A 20,205-nucleotide genomic window follows, 5' to 3' on the forward strand; every position below is an offset into this window, starting at 1 on the left:
ATACAGCTTGGTTCAATATTTTGGAAGACCTGAATGGTTAACATGAATAAGTCATGTGTTCTTTACATTACTGTTCTGCTGTGTAAATGACTTCAGGGAGTTCCTTCCACTGTTTGTCCACACACCCACAGCTCGGTGAAAACATGTTTGCTCTTTGCCTTTTTGACCTTAAGCCCAATGAGACATCTGAATATTCCATATACTCTCCAGTTTACTTTTACTTTGACACTTAATAACTTAAAAAAAAAATAGTATTTAGTTGGTAGTCATGTTCGTTTTTGAAGCTTCATGGTTACAGTGGCGACCTGCATTTAACTCAAGGGCAAATATTTTAATTATATGTAGAGTGTATAAATATATTTCCTTCTTTTTTTTTTCTCCAATTCTCTTTTTCTTAGGATTTTCCATGATTCACATATTTATTCACATATCAATTCGCCATTCTCATCCATTCATCTGAAAATTACAACTGAATCACACAGCGATACTTTCTGTTTACTGTACGGTGTCCTTGAGTGCCAAGAAAGGTGCCTATAAATAAAATTTCTTCTTCTTCTTCTTCTTCTTCTTCTTCTTCTTCTTCTTCTTCTTCTTCTTCTTCTTCTTCTTCTTCTTCTTCTTCTTCTTCTTCTTCTTCTTCTTCTTCTTCTTCTTATTATTATTATTATTATTATTATTATTATTATTATTATTATTATTATTATTACTACACTGGGTTACAAAAAAATGTTTGTTGCAAGTTGTCTAGGTTTTTTCAACTGAATTAGGACCATTTTGCACCGCTAAATCCAAAAATGACATCTGTTTTTCTCAATCAGGTCAGGTTTTTTTGCTAATTTGATTTTGAAAAATTTGATCTTCTCACAAAATTGATTACATTTTTGTGACTTTATCAGTTTTTTTTTATATAGTTCTCACCCAAAATAGGTTTTAAGAGAAAAAAAATAATTTTCTAACAGGATGTATTTATTATTTATTATGTATTCACCGCAGATGTAGCAGAATACGTCAGGCTTATTTTTGCAAGATCTTCTAGTCGAAGCCATTTCATTCACCTGTAATATTAAAAAAAAAAAACATTAATAATAAATTGGCGAAAGTAAAATCTTCAGAACTTGTTTATTGCAAGAAATAGGAAAGAATTTTGTATCATATGATGTGAAAATGCCCATAAATGTAAGCAAAAATGTTAAAAAGCCAATATGTAGCATAGTTCAGAAAGTTGACCTGATTGAGCAAAATGAATGTGATTTTTGGATTCAGCACACCAAAATTATCCTAAATCAGCTCAAAAAACCTAAACAATAAATTTGTTGTTGACCAGTGTTATTATTATTACGTCCGTGACTCCTCCCACAATACAGGATGATTGGTCCTCCCTTAGTAATACAAAAGATGTAATTTCTACAATACAAAATTAAGAACTAAACTCCCTAGAACAGGAATGCTGGGGTGCACATTTGTGATATAAAAACATTTTCGAGCATTATTTGCAATTACCCATGAATATCAAAATTAGAAGAAGAACTAGGTTGCACTGTATATTGAGGGAATAAATCATGTATTCAAGAAATAATGCTTAAATAATGCATGGCATTGTGATTTAATGCATGAATTAATGCAGGAGTTACCATGAATTCCTGTTCCTCACAAAAAATAACCATCACACTTTGCTTCATGCACACATTAATTAAATAAACAACATTATCAACTTGAACAATGCACTTTAGTTTTTTCCACATTTATTACAAATGTATTTATTGTGTTTTTATCACGACAGCATTTATGCTTCATGTGTGTCTTTTAGATCTGTGTCTATTTAAATGTTGACTGTGCACTTTGAGCTTCTTGCATCTTTTTTCCAGTGTGCTTTTCTACTGCAAATGGCAATAAACTGAACTGAACATTCCACAAATTGAATTTTTTAGAGCTTGCATTTGATTAGTCTGAGAGAACAAAAAACTAAAATCAAACCTGTCGTCCCGAGGCAAATATTTACACATTGCTGCATGACCCAGTAGACGCTGCAGGCCTGTGCAAAAAAAAAAAAAACTGAAGATATGCAGCAGTATGTGCATATTTGCCTCCGGTGACACTAATGCGATTTTGGATTTCTGTGTGTTACTGTTAGTGTTACAGAGAGGTTCATCCATCACTCAGATCTGAAATTAATGTCTGTGAAATCCATCTGATTTAGTAGCATCATTTAATGTTAAGAGTCAGTTAACATTCCTTCAAATAAGTGGGATCATTAATTCATGAATTAATGATGCATCTGGCATTAATCATGCATTCGTTAAGCAATACTTAATCAAGAAATAACTTCAATACTGTGGATAAAATCTCACTGATAAGTCATTTGAGTCATTCATTTCTATTATAAATGTGGCTTCAACTAATCCAGACTGATTGTATTAACCCATAAAGACCCAGAGTTAATTTTCTGGCAAGTTCCCAAATAAGTTTTTCTCTATTTTTAACCTTTCTTAAGTGATTTATCACCATTTATGCTAGTATTATGCTTTGTATTTTTGCGTTTTTTAATTAAAAATCAGTTATTTTCCTATATTAAATTCACTCTTCATGTAGATGTTCATAAAGGCTCAAATTAAAGTTGTTTAGACGAGGAAGCTTGTTACGCCACAACATTTGCACATATAAGGTCAAGACTTCCGACGAACATTTCTCCGAGTACGACATACTTGTTTGTCAGCAGCAGCGGTTGTTGTCCATACTGAAAATATGTCCAAACTTTGAGCCGATGACCTAAAATGTTCAGTTGTTAGTTTAATGGGACAGAGCAGCACAACTAGGGATGGGAATCGAGAACCGGATCCCAGTAGCTTGATTCCTTGGAATCATTTGCCCTCCTGCTTATCGATTCTGCCTTTGTTGCGCATGTGCGATGACGTCATGCGTACGCTGCATTGTTTTGGTCAAAACGTAGCCAACATGGCGTTTAGACAGAAACGGTCTAAAAAGACGACACCAGGGTCACTTACTTGTAACACTTGCAAAGCTTCCATTTCTTCAAAAGGGTGGAATCCCTCTAGTATGCTCAAACATTTGTCCACAGCATGTGATTCATTTGGTTCATTACTTAGTGGTGCTTGTGAATCTAGAGGTGAACTCCAGGCCGTCATCCGGGTTCAGATCCGGTTCCGGTGCGGGCAACAAACGTCGTACCCCCTCAAATACAAGTTTCTGAAGATAGGGGAAAGGAAATGAGGTGCACAAAAATGGGAGATGGAGACGAGTCAAACTGGTTCCACATAGTAGAAATGTGGCCCCCCAAACCGGGCCTGGCATCATCTGTTATTATTTGTACATACTGTATGTGTTCTATTTTCTGTGCAGACATGTAAAAATAAAATACAGTTAATGCAAACACACCCGTTTGTACTCTTTTATTCCCTCACCCAATGAGAATTGATAAGGAATTGGATCGATAAGCAATTTCAGTAATGGTATCGGAATTGTTAAATTCTTATCAATTCCCATCTCTAAGCACAGCCAACAACCTGGAGGGGGTGGGGTGTGAAGTGGCTCATTTGCATTTAAAGGGCCAGCACTCAAAACCAACTTCCTGGTGTCATTAGTCAGAAACATTGTTGAAGATGGACCTGTGGAGTTGAATTAATGAAGAATTCAGACCCAAACATAGCATTTACAGTTTATGTAGACCACAGGGAAATGTTTTAAAATGCATAATTCCATTTAAAAAAGTAAAATATCAGTCCTTTAACGTCCTCTTTTCTTGTCTTTGCTTGTGTCTTCTGTCCTCCAGCTGGGCACTGTGTCTCTGGCGCTGTTCCACACTCTCATTGGTTTGTACTGTGAGGACGTGATGCTGCAGCTCGTATTAAGGTGAGTGGCAGACTCGCATCACCTTTGCCATAAAGCGCTGTGCATCTAATTGCTTTATAACATGAGGAGTTTTTACTCTCTGCCTCCCACTGTGTGTACTTGTGTCACCATCTGCTCTCTTACCCCTCATCCGACTCCCACAGCCTCCTGTTGGTTTTCCTAACAGGATCTGTTCCCTCGTGCCTCCCCAGGTACCTGATCCCGTGTAATCATATGATGTTGAGTCAGAGACGAGTGGTGAGAGAGAGGGACTGCTACTCTGTGTCAGCCGCCAAGATACTGGCATTAACACCGTCCTGCTGCTCGCCTGATCACAGCCCTCCGCCCCTCCGACAGCTGGACTCCATCCTCTTTTCCAAGGGAACAGAGTCCCCCAGCAACCCCAGCACCACAGGTGAGAGGGACTAGGTCTCATCTTCAAGTGTCAGGTTTGTTTCACTTTGTCTTTTAATTGCTGACAAAGCTAATTATCACCTGCTGACAACGTTTTTCACCTTGGGCCTGTCGCTGGAGGATTTGTTGGGTTTCCTTTCTGTATAATCTGTTAAACAGGTCATATACTCAGTGCCAATGAAAACGCAACACTTGAAGATTCTTATATTTTTTTAAATCGATGAGGATTTTTTATTCCATAAGCTCTTTGGAATTAATCATAGGCCATTTCTATACAGTAAAAATAAAAAATCACATCCAAATTTGTTGATAAAAAATAAGGATAAAGAAAGAAACTCAAGGACCCCCAAAACCAAAAGTCACAAAGCGGTCCCGGAGGTGCTGCAGCTCAATGTAGCGATCCTACTGTGGCGTGGTCACACGTGCTCGTCCAGGGCCAGGTCTGTCTGCAGTTGAGCCAGTTTCTTCATGCCTCTGTTGCATCCTGACTATGGTGTGTTACGCCCCGGCCTAGGGGTTCACCAGGGCGAACATAATATGCTCACTTTGTCCCCTCCCAGCTCCCAAGCACACACGTCAGTCACAAACTAAGATTCACAATATTTATTATTACTACTTTTGTTTTAAACAACTAAGGAAGGGTTAGAGGAGGGAGCGGCTGAAACAACACACAAAATCTTCTGTAGAGTTTAAACTAAATTACCTACCCAAAATAAATGCAAGAAATAAAATACAACAAACTAACCTAAACTCCCTAACTCAAAACAGGAGAAAAGGTGAAACAAAAAAGAGCCGGCCTCCCCTACCAGAAAAAGGATCAATTTAAAAAAACTATTTACAACTATAAACAGTCAACTTTTGCAAGAGCACACGAAAACTGACGGTCACACACACGAACACAGGGTTGGAAGCTGGCAGGAGGCAAGAGAGAGGGAACGGAAGCTCCAGGGCCATTTTTAAAGGGGCCGGGCAATCACCTTCCACCAGTCAGTAACCTGCAACACAAACCAGACACAAAAGGACACGGCACACCTACAGGACAGGGGGAGAACACACACACTAAACAGAAAACAAATACACATATACATATAAATAGACAAATTATGACCCAGGGTCATAACATGGTGGACACATTGCATCCAAAACGGCGCGCCACCTGCCGAGCAGAGATCCCGGCCTCCAGGAGCCCCATAGCATGGCATCTGTGGTCATGTGTCAGTCGAGGCATCGCTGAGTTATTACCTCTGCCAAGGAGGTTATGTTTTTGCCAGGGTTTGTTTGTTTGTTTGTTTGTCTGTTTGTTTGTCTGTTTGTTTGTTTGTTTGTTTGTTTGTTTGTCTGTCCGTTAGTGTGCAACATAACTCGAAAAGTTATGGACAGATTTGGATGAAATTTTCAGGGTTTGTTGGAAATGGGATAAGGAAGAAATGATTAAATTTTGGTGGTGATCGGGGGTGGGGGGGCCCACGGGGGGGCCCACTGATCAGCCTTGGCGGAGGTCTGCGCTCTCAGAGTGCTTCTAGTTGCAAATGATTTTCATGCTTTTCAGCTTGCCTTTATATACAGAACATGACCACTCCTTAACTGACCACAGTTCCTTAAGTTGAACAGTTCATTACTGAGCAATGAGAAAAACAAGTCTTATGAATGCAGACAAGTTCATTCAAGTGTGACAATAGCTCAACCCGTCTCAGGTTGTTAAGAAATTGTCTGGGATTATCTTATACAGGTGAAACTTAAACATATTGATGCAGCTCAGGAACAATAAAACACATTCAAGTGTTGCGTTTTCATTGGCACTGAGTATATTTTGCTAAACCCACTTTTATTAGTCTTTGGTACATTTATTTATGTATTTGGGGACCGTAATAGTTCATAAAGTTTGAATTTGAACCCTCCAGGTGCTGCAAAGCTATCTTTATATTCATTAAAAAATCAAGTGGACTTCTACAACCTGTTTTAATTCCTTCTTAATTTGTTACATTTTATAACTAGTTACGTCACGACATTTGCACATATAAGGTCAAGACTTCTGATGAACATTTCTCAGAGTACGACATAATTGTTCGTCGGCAGCAGCGGTTGTAGTAAAAACTGAAAATATGTCCAAACTCTGAGCTGATTACCTAAAATGTTCAGTTGTTGTTGGAACAGGACAGAGCAGCACAGCCAACAACCTGGAGGGGGCGGGGCCTGAAGTAGCATGTACATCCATTTAAAGGGCCAGCGCTCAAAATGACCTTTCTGGTGTCATTACTCAGAAATAGGGTTGAAGATGGACCTGTGGAGTTGAATTAATGAAGAATTCAGACCCAAACATAGCATTTACAGTTTATGTAGACCGCAGGGAAATGTTTTAAAATGCATAATTCCATTTAAAAAAGTAAAATATCAGTCAAGAACTTGTCAAGTTCCTTAAGGTGATCTTGTGTTATCTTTGACATTATAGAAATGAAACTGAACTGGATTGAATCATCCCCAACAGATGTTATAAAAGGTCTTAAAAATATACACAGCCACTGTTTAATAACGGCAAAGAAACTGATGCTTATGGTCTGAAAAAATGCAACTGCCCCTACCTTGAAGAGGTGGCTAGAAGAGTAAACCAATACACTTCACCTAGATAGGAAAATATATCTTCTGAACAAAAAGCTTTCACAGTTTAATAAGACCTGGAACCCTTTTATATTTAATCTTGCAACTATAAATCAAATATAGTAATACGTACCTAAACACACAAAATATAAGTTAAAGAGCAAGAGGTCCCCACTGGTGGTGGTGGTGGTGGTGGTGTGGGGGGGGTTAGTCCACCAACTGTTCAAGAGTTCTGATTTGTGTTAGTCCATTGTTGTTCTACCTATTTTGGGGTATTTTGTTTTTAATTTTTCAAAGAAATATAATTTGTGTGCTCAAAATTATGTTCAAACTTAGTGTCTCTGACACTGAATGTTACAAATGTGTATCTATGAAAAAATTAACCCTGAATGTTTAATTGATTCTGTGTGTAAAATCATAGCTCAATAAAAAATATTTGGACAAAAAACACACACAGCTATAATAACATTAAGAAAAATAGCACATCTAATATGCATCATGGGTACATAATCACAATTTAATGAGTAGTACCTTAAAGGGTAATAGGATGGGTTAACTGACAGAAATACTTTTACAACACTCCAACAGCTCACATTTTCATGGTACTTTTTTTTCTGCAGGTATGAATGCATGTAATCAGTTTTCCCAAACTCAGATGTTGATGTTAAGAGTTAAGGTTCTAAATATTTTTAAAGTGGGTCAGAGGTGTTTTTTATGAACACATCAGTAATTGAGAATAGTAAAATGATTGTTGGCACTGACTGATTAAATGTAATCATGTGATGACTGAGCACTATGTTGATTAGTTTGTTATTAAATTGAATAATGGGGACCTGTTTGCTTCACACATGGTCATTAATAACAGTTCACTCACTAAAGTCCTGCTGGGAAACAGCAATGAACATCAAAAGAAAGGAAAGTTTGTGGATAATAAGATTTAACCTTTGCTGTGCTTACGGTTGAATGAACTGTTCTCACTATGCTTTCTTTATTTGGTCAGTGATGAAAGTTACCCCATGGAGTAAGTCTGTTGGAATTAGAACAGAAAAAAGATTTCATAATTCCCTTTAAGAGGATTGATTAATTTTCAAAATCTCCTGCAGATTAGTCAAAATGAATGACTGCTTTTCAGCCATATTTTTAATCACTTTTTAACAGTTATTTTTATATTCAGCGTCATGGCTAGTTCCTCCAGTTTAATGTCTGAATTAGGGTGCGCAGTCAAAATCAGAAGTAGAAGGCAGCCATCAATGAAGAGATAAAAAAAATATAATAAATTCAAATTTATGAATAAAAGTGGTACCAGACACAACAAACCCCACCCCTTGCACGTATTGTAGCTTATTTTGACACTGATCCAACTAATGTCATCATGTATACGTATATGTGTGTGTGCTGATGTCAGCATATCAATTGCTTCTATTTCGCCCATTATAAGTAAATGAGAGAAGAAAAAGATTTAAAAAATTCAATAAAAAGTTGAACTTTGACCTACTTTTGCCAAAATGTAACCACATCTATTCTGGGTCACTGGAAATCTATAAACCAAATTTGGTATGAATTCAACCAATAGTTTTGCTGCTACAGTCATGTGAAATTTTGCCCGTTGTAAGTAAATGGGGAAAAAAAAAATTTTTTTTGGTAACACTTTACTTGAAGGTCTAGTTTATAATGCATTAAGTACACATGCATAAGACATTATAATGCATTTATAATGCATTATAAAGTCATTACAACAGTTTATGATCATGTACAACAACTTATACCAAGGTTAATAAAGTATTATAAGTATAGGCATAATGTATTATAAATTCAGCTTTCATTATGTTTTATACTTCCATACCAAAGCAGTGTGAAGGAATTTATTTTTTTTAGGTGGGGAACTTTTGTTTGGTTTTGTCACTGGTCCCTATACCCATCTATTTCAGTGATTTTATATGTATTAAAAAAAAAAAAAAAGTATGTGTTTGAATTAACAAAGATTTAGGGCTGCCACATTATTTTTTATGTATGTATAAAGCAACATATAACACTTCTATTTACTGTCTCTGTTCTTTTAATGTTTTGTTTTTGCAAAATAAAGAGTTATTATGAACACTTGGATGTATAATTTTTGACTTACACTTTACTCAGAGCCAGCAGATACTGCTCATACGTCATTATACTTGTGTTATAATATCATCAGTCATCCTGTAACTTTTTGTTGGTGTTTCTAAGGCAGTATTCAGTTTAAGAAACTTTAGGTTAGAATGTGTTATATATCCCAGGACTTGAGATTCTTCCTTCAAACACTGTTGTCACTTTGGTATGGAAGTATAAAACATTATGAAAGCTGAATTTATAATACATCATGCCTACACTTATAATACTTTATTAACCTTGGTATAAGTTGTTGTACATGATTATAAACTGTTGTAATGACTTTTATAATGCATTATAAATGTATTATAATGTCTTATGCATGTGTGCTTAATGCATTATAAACTAGACCTTCAAGTAAAGTGTTAGCAAAATGGTAAATTCATAAGAAATTTAAACTTGGACCTATGTTTCCCAAAATGTAGTAACATTTATCCGTGGTTTCTGGCAATCTATGAACCCAATTTGGTATGAATTCAACCAATAGTTTTGCTGCTACAGACATTTGAAATTTTGCCCTTTATAAGTAAATGGGGGAAAAAAAAAGATTTTAAAAATTAATTTTAAAAATTTGAACTTGGACCTAGTATTCCCAAAATGTAATGAGATCTGCTCTGGGTCACTGGCAATCTATAAACCCAATTTGGTATGAATTCAACCAGTAGTTTTGCTGCTAGAGTGTTAACAATCAAACAAAGAAACAAACAAACCGAACCAAAAACAACACCTCTTGCCTTCCCTTCGGGGGTGGGGTAATAATTTTTCTACATCTGTTTAAACAAAGGGTACAACACACTGCAAGGTGTTCATGTATTTAACCAGGGCATAAACCCATTACAGGGATGTTTATGAGTAGTTCATCACAGTGGGACCTCCTGCTGTTTCTGTGTTACATCACTTTACCTCCTGTAGTTACATGTCAAACTTATTAGTCCTGCTGTGTGTCAGAGCTGCTCTGCACGCCGCCTTTCATCAACGTTTCCTTTCTTTGTTTTCTCAGAAGGAAAAGAGAACTTCTTGGAAGACGGCGACGGCTTAGGTAACTCTTGTACCATCGGATCAGAGCTCTACCTGGATGTCAGTTATCTTCATTACCTCTACGAAGCCCGTCTGAGCATCAGCAGTTGTCTTCGGGCCTGCCAGGTTTGGTCGGCCCCATATGACGGTGAGGACCCTCCTCCTGAGAAATACCAGCCAGGGGTCCTCGAGGAGCCAAGCCTCAAAAACTGGCAAAACCATGTGGCGCTTAAAAAAGTACCACAGCTGCGGCCTCGACCCTGCCCACCGCCGAGTACAGACCCCTCCTCCATCCCTCAGCTGGAGCTGGAGTGGGATGATAGTTATGATGCCTGCCCGGTTCAGACTGCAGAGGTCTGTGAGGAGAGTAAACCCCCACAGCGTCCTCCTGCTGAGCCCCCAAAGCACATCCAGGAGATGAGGAGAACAGCTATCATGTTGGTAAAAGGCTCATACATTGAAGAATCTGAGTTCCAGGATGATGTCATGGTGTATGATCTTATTGCCAAGAAAGATACCAGAGAGGTGGAGCGTCTGAAGCACAAACCCAGTGGAACGGACTCAGAAGAAACTCATCCAGGCATGGCAGATGTTCCCCTGAAAAATGGGCTCAGTCTCCCGCATACAACCGCCGTGATGTCTGATAACACCAAAAGTAACTTGGACACAAAGGGCAAAGGTCAAACCGACTGCAACTCCAACCACAAGAACACTGCTGCTGAGCTGGGAGATGACCTTTTAGCGCAGTATGAGGAGCTCATTCGCACACTGGACACTGAAGCAGGTGGAAAACAGGTCAAAGCTGATGGAGAACTTAAGAAGCCAGTTTCACCTGTAGAGGAGGAAGAGGACATGGATTTCACCTCCTTCTCTGCTGAGACACCAGAGGCAGAGAAACTGCAGTCACCATTTGGGACAAAGTTTAGAAGTGGAAGTACAAGTCGAAGCCATTCAGCGCCTTTTACAGGTACAGGAAGTGTTGAGAAATAACAGCAACAACACTGTCCTCATTCAACAAAACCTGTCATTCAATGTGTGGGTTTTGTGTCTTCCTCCAGGTCCATTTGTGAGTGTGCTGTTGTCACGTCTGGAGAACATGCTGTCTAACTCTCTGCACGTCAACCTGTTGTTGACGGGTATCCTGGCCCAGTTGGCTGCCTACCCTCAGCCTCTCCTGCGCTCGTTCCTCCTCAACACAAACTTGGTCTTTCAGCCTACTGTTCGCTCCCTGTACCAGGTAATATCTATATTATAAAATCCAAGTGGCTTCTGTGTGTGTGTGTCCAGGGACTCACACAAAATCCAGAAAGAGCTGACTGCTGCAGTTTGGCGTACTTATGTATTTTTGGTCAAGGAAGACAGTAGTGAAAACGACAAGTTGATAGGACCAATATTTTGGGAGATATTAGTAATTTTGGAATGCAGTAGCCTTACAATCATGTTGCTATGGCCAGAACAAGGTTATAATAGTTTGGGATTTTTCATTATAATTTAGTTTTATTTAGTTTTGACTTTTTTTTCTCTAATTCAGTTAGTTTTGATTTGCTTTTAGAGTAGGTTTGCTAGTTTTTATTAGTTTTCATTTTTTTCTAAATACTTAGTTTTAGTTTAGTTTTTTTTTTTTTAAATTTATATCTTTTCTCTTCTTCGCCATCATATTCAAATAAATCCCAGACAGGACTCTGCTGCTTTCTCCCAACTTTAGTCTCCATGTTTCCAGGTAGAGTGGGAACCAGAAGACGACTGGAAACCACAAGTGACGAGAAGTGACAGATGGTGACCGTATGGTGCCATTAGCTAAAATTGCTCGAGTGAAATAAATCACTTTCATATCAATCTGACTTTGACAAAGATGAAAACAAAGGGAATTTTATCCATAATTTTTATCCGTTTTAGTTAGTTTTGTAAACACACAATACAGTTTCAGTTAGTTTTCATTTTTTTCTTTTAATCATAGTTTTTATTTATTTCAGTTAATGAAAATGTTTTTTCAATTCTAGTTTTCGGCATTTCGTTAGTTTTCGTTAAAGATAATAACCTTGGGCCAGACCATTTTGTGCTGGACAAATGCGGTACAGCATACACAAATACACAACAGCAGAAAAACTACCACATCCAGAATCCACGGATCCTCACAGGTTCACACCCTAGTTAACATTAAAAGTACCTGTAGTGACTTTTCATTGTTAGCTACCTCAAAAGATCATGTATAATACCAGTGGTTTCATCAGGTTACTTACATCATAGTCAGTTGTCAAGTATTTGTGAGTACTAAGTCACTGCTCCGTCAGTCAGGTATTGTCGGTAACATGTTGCCTCCTTTACGGGCTGTTCCAGCACCAGTAGTAGTGCAGTAATGTTGTATTGTCCGATTACCTGGACTGCAATGGACTGGTCCCTGAACCCAGGCAGCAGACGCCAGTCTAATGCCACGCTTCCACTACGTGGAATCGGCTCGACTCGACTCAGGTACCAGGTACTATTCCTGGAGAACATTTCCATTGCAGGATACTACTGACGTTAGAGTACCTGGATGTCATGTGCCGTGTCTGCGTGGGTTCTCTCCGGGTACTCTGGTTCCTCCCACCATCCAAACACATGCACTGATAGGTTAACTGGTTAATTTAAATTGCCCACAGGTGTGAATGTGAGAGTGATTGGTTGTTTGTCTCTATATGTTCAGCTCTGTGATGAACTGGTGACATGTCCAGGGTGTACCCCACCTTCGTCCATAAGTAGCTGGGATAGGCTCCATAGAATAGAATAGAATAGAATAGACTACATTTACATTTATACATTTGGCAGACGCTTTTTTCCAAAGCGGCTTACAGGGGAAAACCAAAAATTTAAAAAATAAATATAAAATAAAATAAAATTAAATAAAATACAAGAATAGATTAAAGACATAAAGCAGCTGTACAATTTAAAAACAGTGTCGTACAGAAGATTATAAAGCAAAATTATGGACTAAAAATACAAGAATAAATTAAGAAGACGTAAAAACAGCTGTACAATTACAGACAGTGAAATAAAAATACCAAGTAAAACAACAGAATAACCATAATAATACATTTAAAATGGAATAGAATAGAATAGAATAGAATAGAATAGAATAGAATAGAATAGAATTACATTTATGCATTTGGCAGATGCTTTTTTCCAAAGCGACTTACAGGGGAAAACCAAAAATTACAAAAATAAAATAAAATAAAATACAAGAATAGATTAAAGACATAAAGCAGCTGTACAATTAAAAACAGTGTCGTACAGAAAATTAAAAAGCAAAATTATGGACTAAAAATACAAGAATAGATTAAAAAGACAAAAATAGCTGTACAATTTAAAACAGTGAAATAAAAATATCAAGTAACACAACAGAATAACCATAATAATACATTTAAAATGGAATAGAATAGAATAGAATAGAATAGAATAGAATAGAATAGAATAGAATACATTTACATTTACATTTATGCATTTGGCAGACGCTTTTTTCCAAAGCGACTTACAGGGGAAAACCCAAAATTTAAAAAATTAAAAAAAAAAAAAAATTAAATAAAATACAAGAATAGATTAAAGACATAAAGCAGCTGTGCAATTAAAAACAGTGTCGTACAGAAGATTAAAAAGCAAAATTATGGACTAAAAATCCAAGAATAGATTAAGACAAAAATAGCTGTACAATTTAAAACAGTGAAATAAAAATACCAAGTAAAACAACAGAATAACCATAATAATACATTTAAAATAGAATAGAATAGAATAGAATAGAATAGAATAGAATAGAATAGGCTTTATTGTCATTACACCACTTGTGCAGAGACATTGCAGAACCTCACCTCTTTCCTTCAGAGTGAACACGGCTTTCTTTCTGTCGTTTCTTGTATAACTGAGCTCCACAGTCGCATCAGGATGCAGCTCATTGCCAGACTGTTCTCATTAGAGCAGCTTTAATTACACCACCATAAATAGCGCAGGCGTGAATTAAATTCTGAGCTGCGTTTCTCTTTTGCCCTCAGGTACTAGCCACTGTGAAGAACCAGATAGAAGAGCTGGCTGTCACCAGAAAAGACTTTCCAGAGATGATCACCGCAGCCCAGCACTGGCTCCTGGCGAGAGAGACCACCTTCAGAGCAGCAGGTGTCCACCTCTGTCCACTTCTGTCCACTTCTGTCCACCTCTGTCCACCAGTCACCCACCCTGTGCATCACAATTCACCACAAACTCTGACATTTTCAATAATTTGGCGAAATAAGACTGATGTAATGTGGTGCATGTGCATTTTATAAGGGCTTCAAATGTCAAGGTGTGATTTAGGACCACAACTAAAAGTTTAAAATTAGATAATAAAAAATGTGAATCTATTCCAAATGAACACCGCCCACCTCAGAGTAATAAGAAGAGCACATAAAAAAAAAAAAAAATCTTTCAAGCAGTTTTGCGTTCATTAATAAAACAGGTTTTCAGCGCCCTTAGCAGCAGAAATCATGCATAACGAATCAGCGCTATTAACAAATTAAAAAACATTGAACACTCCGCATTGATTGGAATTGAGCAGGATCCTCATTAGTTATACTGCATTAACAACTATTCTCCTGCAACTAATAATAAATGACATTTCATAAGAAGTGGAATATTTAGTTCATATATGAATAACTGTCACACTATTAAACAAAACAAGACATTCAAGCATTTTGAGACTAACTAAAAATGGAAGAACATTGACGTTCACACACAAATTGAAAGCAACAACAATTGGATTATAACAACTAACTGATACTTGGTGCTAGGGATGGGAACTGCTAAGAATTTAACGATTCTGATTCCATTATCGACCAGAATCCTTATCAATTATCTTATCGATTCTCATTGGGTGAGGGATTAAAAGAGTACAAATGAGTTTGTTTGCATTAACTGTCTTTTATATACATCCACCATCCTGAATTCCAGAATCCCAGCATCAGCACCACTCTGTCTTCTTGGAGATATATCCAATGTACAGGGTGGGGAAGCAAAATTTACAATATTTTGAGGCAGGGATTGAAAGACAGTGTATGACCAATTAGTTTATTGAAAGTCATGAGAATTTATTTGCCACGAGAAAATTCACATAATAGAAAATGTTTTTATTCTATGTGTCCTCCTTCTTTCTCAATAACTGCCTTCACACGCTTCCTGAAACTTGTGCAAGTGTTCCTCAAATATTGGGGTGACAACTTCTCCCATTCTTCTTTAATAGTATCTTTAAGAAAGTCGACATTGCTGTGTGATGTTCTATTGGTAGCATGTTCTAAAACGCCCGAAATAGCAGAATCCAGAGGGTTTAGATCTGGGCTAGAAGGCGACCATAAACATGATTCCCAAAAATTGCTAAAGTTGGATTGTTGCTGTTGTCAACAAGTGTTTTGGTGTTCTTGTGTAAGATTTTAACTTCAAATCATATTTTACTGCATTTCTAACGGTCTTGTTGTCTACCTCAAGTTCAATTGCCATTTTTCTCATGGATTTGGTTGGATCCTTTAGGATTTTGGATTTGAGAGCTTTAATAAAAGCTTTGGTACGTTTATTGTTGCTTCCTCCACTTCCAGACTTTCTCGTAATAGTTTTGCTCATAGTCGTTCTCTTCTTTTCATTATAAACAGTCTTTATGGACACTCCAACTATTTTTGAAATCTCCTTTGGTGTGACGAGTGCATTCAGCAAATCACACACTCTTTGACGTTTGCTTTCCTGATTACTCATATGGGCAAAAGTTTGTGAAAAGGTATGGATAATAGTGTTAGGTATGATTATGACATCAATATATGTTTGGTTTCAAAACAATTGACGTAGTGCCTGCTGAGAAAAAACAACTAAATGTTCATTGTAAATTTTGCTTCCCCACCCTGTACACCTCCCATCCAGATTCAAAAACTCATTACTCATTTCTCTAGCTGTCACCAAAAAAGTAATCCTACAAAACTGGAAATCCAAGAATACATGTCATATCACTCACTGGACTAACCTCATGGCTGAATATATTTCAATGGAAAAAAAATAATGCTCTTCAGAAGAAGCATATGTCAGCCTTTGAGAACAACTGGAACCCATTCATAACTTTCTTAAAACAAACATAGCCGAAAACTGCATATATCATCAGAACAGAACACATACCCCCTTGCCCCTTTAACCCCCCCCAACACCCACTTTTTATCTCAGCATTTAACTTCCACACCTCACCCCCACTCATCATTAACATAAGTATACACACGCACCACACTTACAACAGTGCAATACATCTGATCGACAATAGCATCAATAAGAGTGACCACTTAATTTGTCTGTCCATTTATCTTGTCTTATGTCTGTCCTATCCCACTGTCTTGTCTCATGTCTGGTTTGTCCCATTGTCTTGTCCTATGTTCGTTCTGTCCCACTGTCGTGTGTCAATCTGCCACTTTGTTAAGTCTCGTCCCTGTGCACTTTTGTTTATATGAACCTCTCCCTCTATGTACATATATACAGGGTGGGGAAGCAAAATTTACAATATTTTGAGGCAGGGATTGAAAGACAGTGTATGACCAATTAGTTTATTGAAAGTCATGAGAATTTATTTGCCACAAGAAAATGGACATAATAGAAAATGTTTTTATTCTATGTGTCCTCCTTCTTTCTCAATAACTGCCTTCACACGCTTCCTGAAACTTGCGCAAGTGTTCCTCAAATATTGGGGTGACAACTTCTCCCATTCTTCTTTAATAGTATCTTCCAGACTTTCTGGTAATAGTTTTGCTCATACTCATTCTCTTCTTTCCATTATAAACAGTCTTTATGGACACTCCAACTATTTTTGAAATCTCCTTTGGTGTGACGAGTGCATTCAGCAAATCACACACTCTCTGACGTTTGCTTTCCTGATTACTCATATGGGCAAAAGTTTGTGAAAAGGTATGGATAATAGTGTTAGGTATGATTATGACATCAATATATGTTTGGTTTCAAAACAATTGACGTAGTGCCTGCTGAGAAAAAACAACTAAATGTTCATTGTAAATTTTGCTTCCCCACCCTGTACTAGCAAGGAATGTAGGTCAATAGGAGTATAAACTTGAAATTGTTACTGGTCACTTGTTAAGTATAAGCTGTAATTAATAATAAAGTTGTCCCCCGAAGAGGGGGGCGTGGTGGTGGGTCAAAAAAAAAACAAAAAAAACAAAACAAAAAAAACTGTCTTTTATATGTTCATCTCTGCACAGAAAATATAACATGTGTAGCTCTGGAAAAAAAACACTGCATTTTCCTGTGTAATCAGCATGTCTGCATGTATGACTGCCGTTCCATTCCTGTGTCTGTTGAATTCCAACACCAGCACACCTTATTTTACTGAATAAACACCTGATCCATGTCTTATTTAAGAGGAATATAAACACCACTACTGTCTTCTCACGATAGACAAAAACAGTCCTATTAGTACTGCCAAAGTAAGTGGAATCCAAAAATAACTACTGAAAACTTCTGGTCTTCTGCTCTGACAATGTTCCCAAGTTCTGAGGACCAGTTCTTCTACAGTATCAGGTCAATGCTCCTGGCCTCAGCTAAGTCCATAAAAGTGTGGATGACAGGACCACCAGATGAAGACCCTGTCATGCCCAGCCCAATCTCCAGACCTGAACCCACTTTGAAAACATCTAGAGGAAGATGGATGGTCAAGACAAGCCAAGACACATTTATGTATTTATTTTTTTTATTTTACCTTTACTTAAGCAGGAAAACCTCACTGAGATGAAGAATCTCTTTTTCAAGAGTGTCCTGGCCAAGACGGGCAGCAGTACATTAAAAAGTTACAGACAGACTTCCATACATAAAACGAATACATAAAAAGCACATAGACAAGTCAAACCTTCCAAAGTCAACTCAAAGTGCTCATGAAATGTAGACAAAAGTGCGTCAGGTAAAACATCTGCAGCCAGATATCTCCCTCTCTAAGTCACACAGCATCCTCTTAAGTGTCCAACGAAACCAGATCCTTCAGTTTCGGGTCTTTTTGTGGTTCATTCCAGGTGAATGGGGCCGCATACCTGAAGGCCTTTTTCCCCTGTTCAGTTCTAACTTTAGGAACAGACAGCAAGAAAAGATCCTGAGAACGCAGATTATAAGAGTCTGTGGTTCTCCGACTGATGTAGGTCTGAAGGTAGGATGGGAGCAGACCTAGAATAGACTTATAAATTAAAATACGCCAATGATTCAGTCTGTGAGCCGACAAAGAAGACCATCCTACACGATCATAAAGCAGACAATGATGAGTAAGAGAATGAAAGCTGTCATTAAAAATCAGGGTTATTCCACCAAATATTGATGTTTGAACTTTTCCCAAGTTACAACATTAGTATTGTGTTGTTCAGAAATCAATATGAACTGGTTTTCTTTGCATTATTTGAGGTCTGAAAACACCTGCATGTTTTTGTTATATTGATCGTGTGTCGTGTTCTGCAAATACATGCTCTAAATAGCAATATTTTTATTTTTTTTTTAAATTTGGGAGAAATGTTGTTGGTAGTTTAGAGAATAAAACAAAAATGTTCATTTTACTCAAACACATACCTATAAATCAGTGGTTTCCTGTATTGTATTCTTATTCTTGTGTTCTTATCCTGTATTGTATGAGGAGTCACGGATGTAATAATAATAATAATAATAATAATAATAATAATAATGATAATGATAATGATAATGATGATAATGATAATGATAATGATAATGATAATGATAATGATAATAATAATAATAATAATAATAATAATAATAGGAAGAAGAAGAAGAAATTTTATTTATAGGTTTTTTGGCTCGCGACCCCAGACATTCAAAACACAGAGATTTTTCTCTGGAGATGTCATAACGGGGCCAGGCGGGTGAAGATTCTTAATTCCATTCTCTGTTCGGTCTGGTTTCGACTGTGTCCGGGCAGGTTGAAGTGTAGTAAGGCGTGGTCACATGATCAGGTCAATCAAGATATGCCCTTTCAGATATTATATCCTGCATTTTATTTGAACTTGATTTTTATTATTAAACATGTTGTGTTTTAATTGTAATGAAATACATATTGAATCATTAAAAAGTATTTTTTATCAGTAACTTTTTTTTTTTTTTTTTACATTTCTTTTTATCAATTGCTACAAATTTCAGGAGACCCCATATGAATTCCAGGCGACCCCACGTGCGGCTGAAAAACACTGCTATAAATGGTCAAATCAGAGAAAGTGATAATTTTGCAGTGGTCTCTTATTTTTTTCCAGAGCTGTACAGTATGTATAAATAATAATAACAGATGACGCCGGGCCCAGCTCCAGATAGTCATATATGAAGGGGCAGTCAGCGCTTTTATGGGGGCACATGGCGGTGACGGGGGAAATAAATCGCTTAAGAAAGGTTAAATGCAGAGAAAAATGTATTTAGGAACTGGCACAAAAGTAACACTGGGTCTTTAAGAGTTAATTTCCTGTTTTGACACTAAAATGAAGTCCAGGACAATAGTCAAGGTCATTATTTTTTCCAAGTGTTAAGAAATAGACACACCTCCAGATGGCAATGTCTTTACACATTTTAGAAAAGATATAATTAATATGGTCATGAAAGTGTTTGTCTAGCATAACATGCAACACATTCACTCTGCATTCTGTTCATTTACATCTCTGATATTTACACTATGGACCTCAGGCCTAGGGCTAGTTTGTTTAGATGCAAAAATGTATGATTGAGAATAAAAATCATTGGCCTGCGATGTTTAATTCAAAGGTTTTAGAGGAATATATTGATGTCAAGCTCGTAATTATAAAATATACTCTAGTGTTACGTTCCGCAATCTCACAAAATTACTACTGAGAATATTCAAACAGCCTGTGCATTCATTAGAAGTTGTATTTTGGTTCCTTTTGGAAACCAGAATAAATTCTACTTGATGTTGCTCAGTGATGTTGGAAACAGTCTCATGTTGGCAGTTGGGGTATTTTTGAAGTCGATTCCCTATAGATTCACAGTTTGACGAACTCCAAGAATGTTTGGAGTATGAGAATCAGAATTTACAGACACCACAAATTTAAAGAGAGTTTTTATTTTTATTTGGTTAGCTGAAAGACTTTGTTTCACGTGCTGACTGTTTTTGTTTTTTATTTGATTCCGATCATCCATTCTGACGTGAACGATTAATAAACATAGTGG

The 20,205-nt window shown here is 37.1% G+C and overlaps 1 protein-coding gene across 2 annotated transcripts in view; it reads left to right on the forward strand.

The window, feature by feature from the left end:
- Window positions 1-20,205, forward strand: part of fhip1aa (FHF complex subunit HOOK interacting protein 1Aa) — a 95,017-nt gene that overhangs the window by 73,781 nt on the left and 1,031 nt on the right. The window contains exons 8-12 of one of the 2 annotated variants that reach the window (XM_030140967.1): window positions 3,788-3,867; window positions 4,059-4,261; window positions 9,995-10,978; window positions 11,070-11,248; window positions 14,031-14,151. In XM_030140967.1, coding sequence (XP_029996827.1) covers window positions 3,788-3,867; window positions 4,059-4,261; window positions 9,995-10,978; window positions 11,070-11,248; window positions 14,031-14,151 — 1,567 coding nt within the window. The remainder of the gene's footprint in view (window positions 1-3,787; window positions 3,868-4,058; window positions 4,262-9,994; window positions 10,979-11,069; window positions 11,249-14,030; window positions 14,152-20,205) is intronic. The other variant, XM_030140975.1, reaches the window with a different exon arrangement.

The sequence above is a fragment of the Sphaeramia orbicularis genome, chromosome 1, assembly GCF_902148855.1.
Source record: "Sphaeramia orbicularis chromosome 1, fSphaOr1.1, whole genome shotgun sequence".
Lineage (NCBI taxonomy): Eukaryota > Metazoa > Chordata > Actinopteri > Kurtiformes > Apogonidae > Sphaeramia > Sphaeramia orbicularis.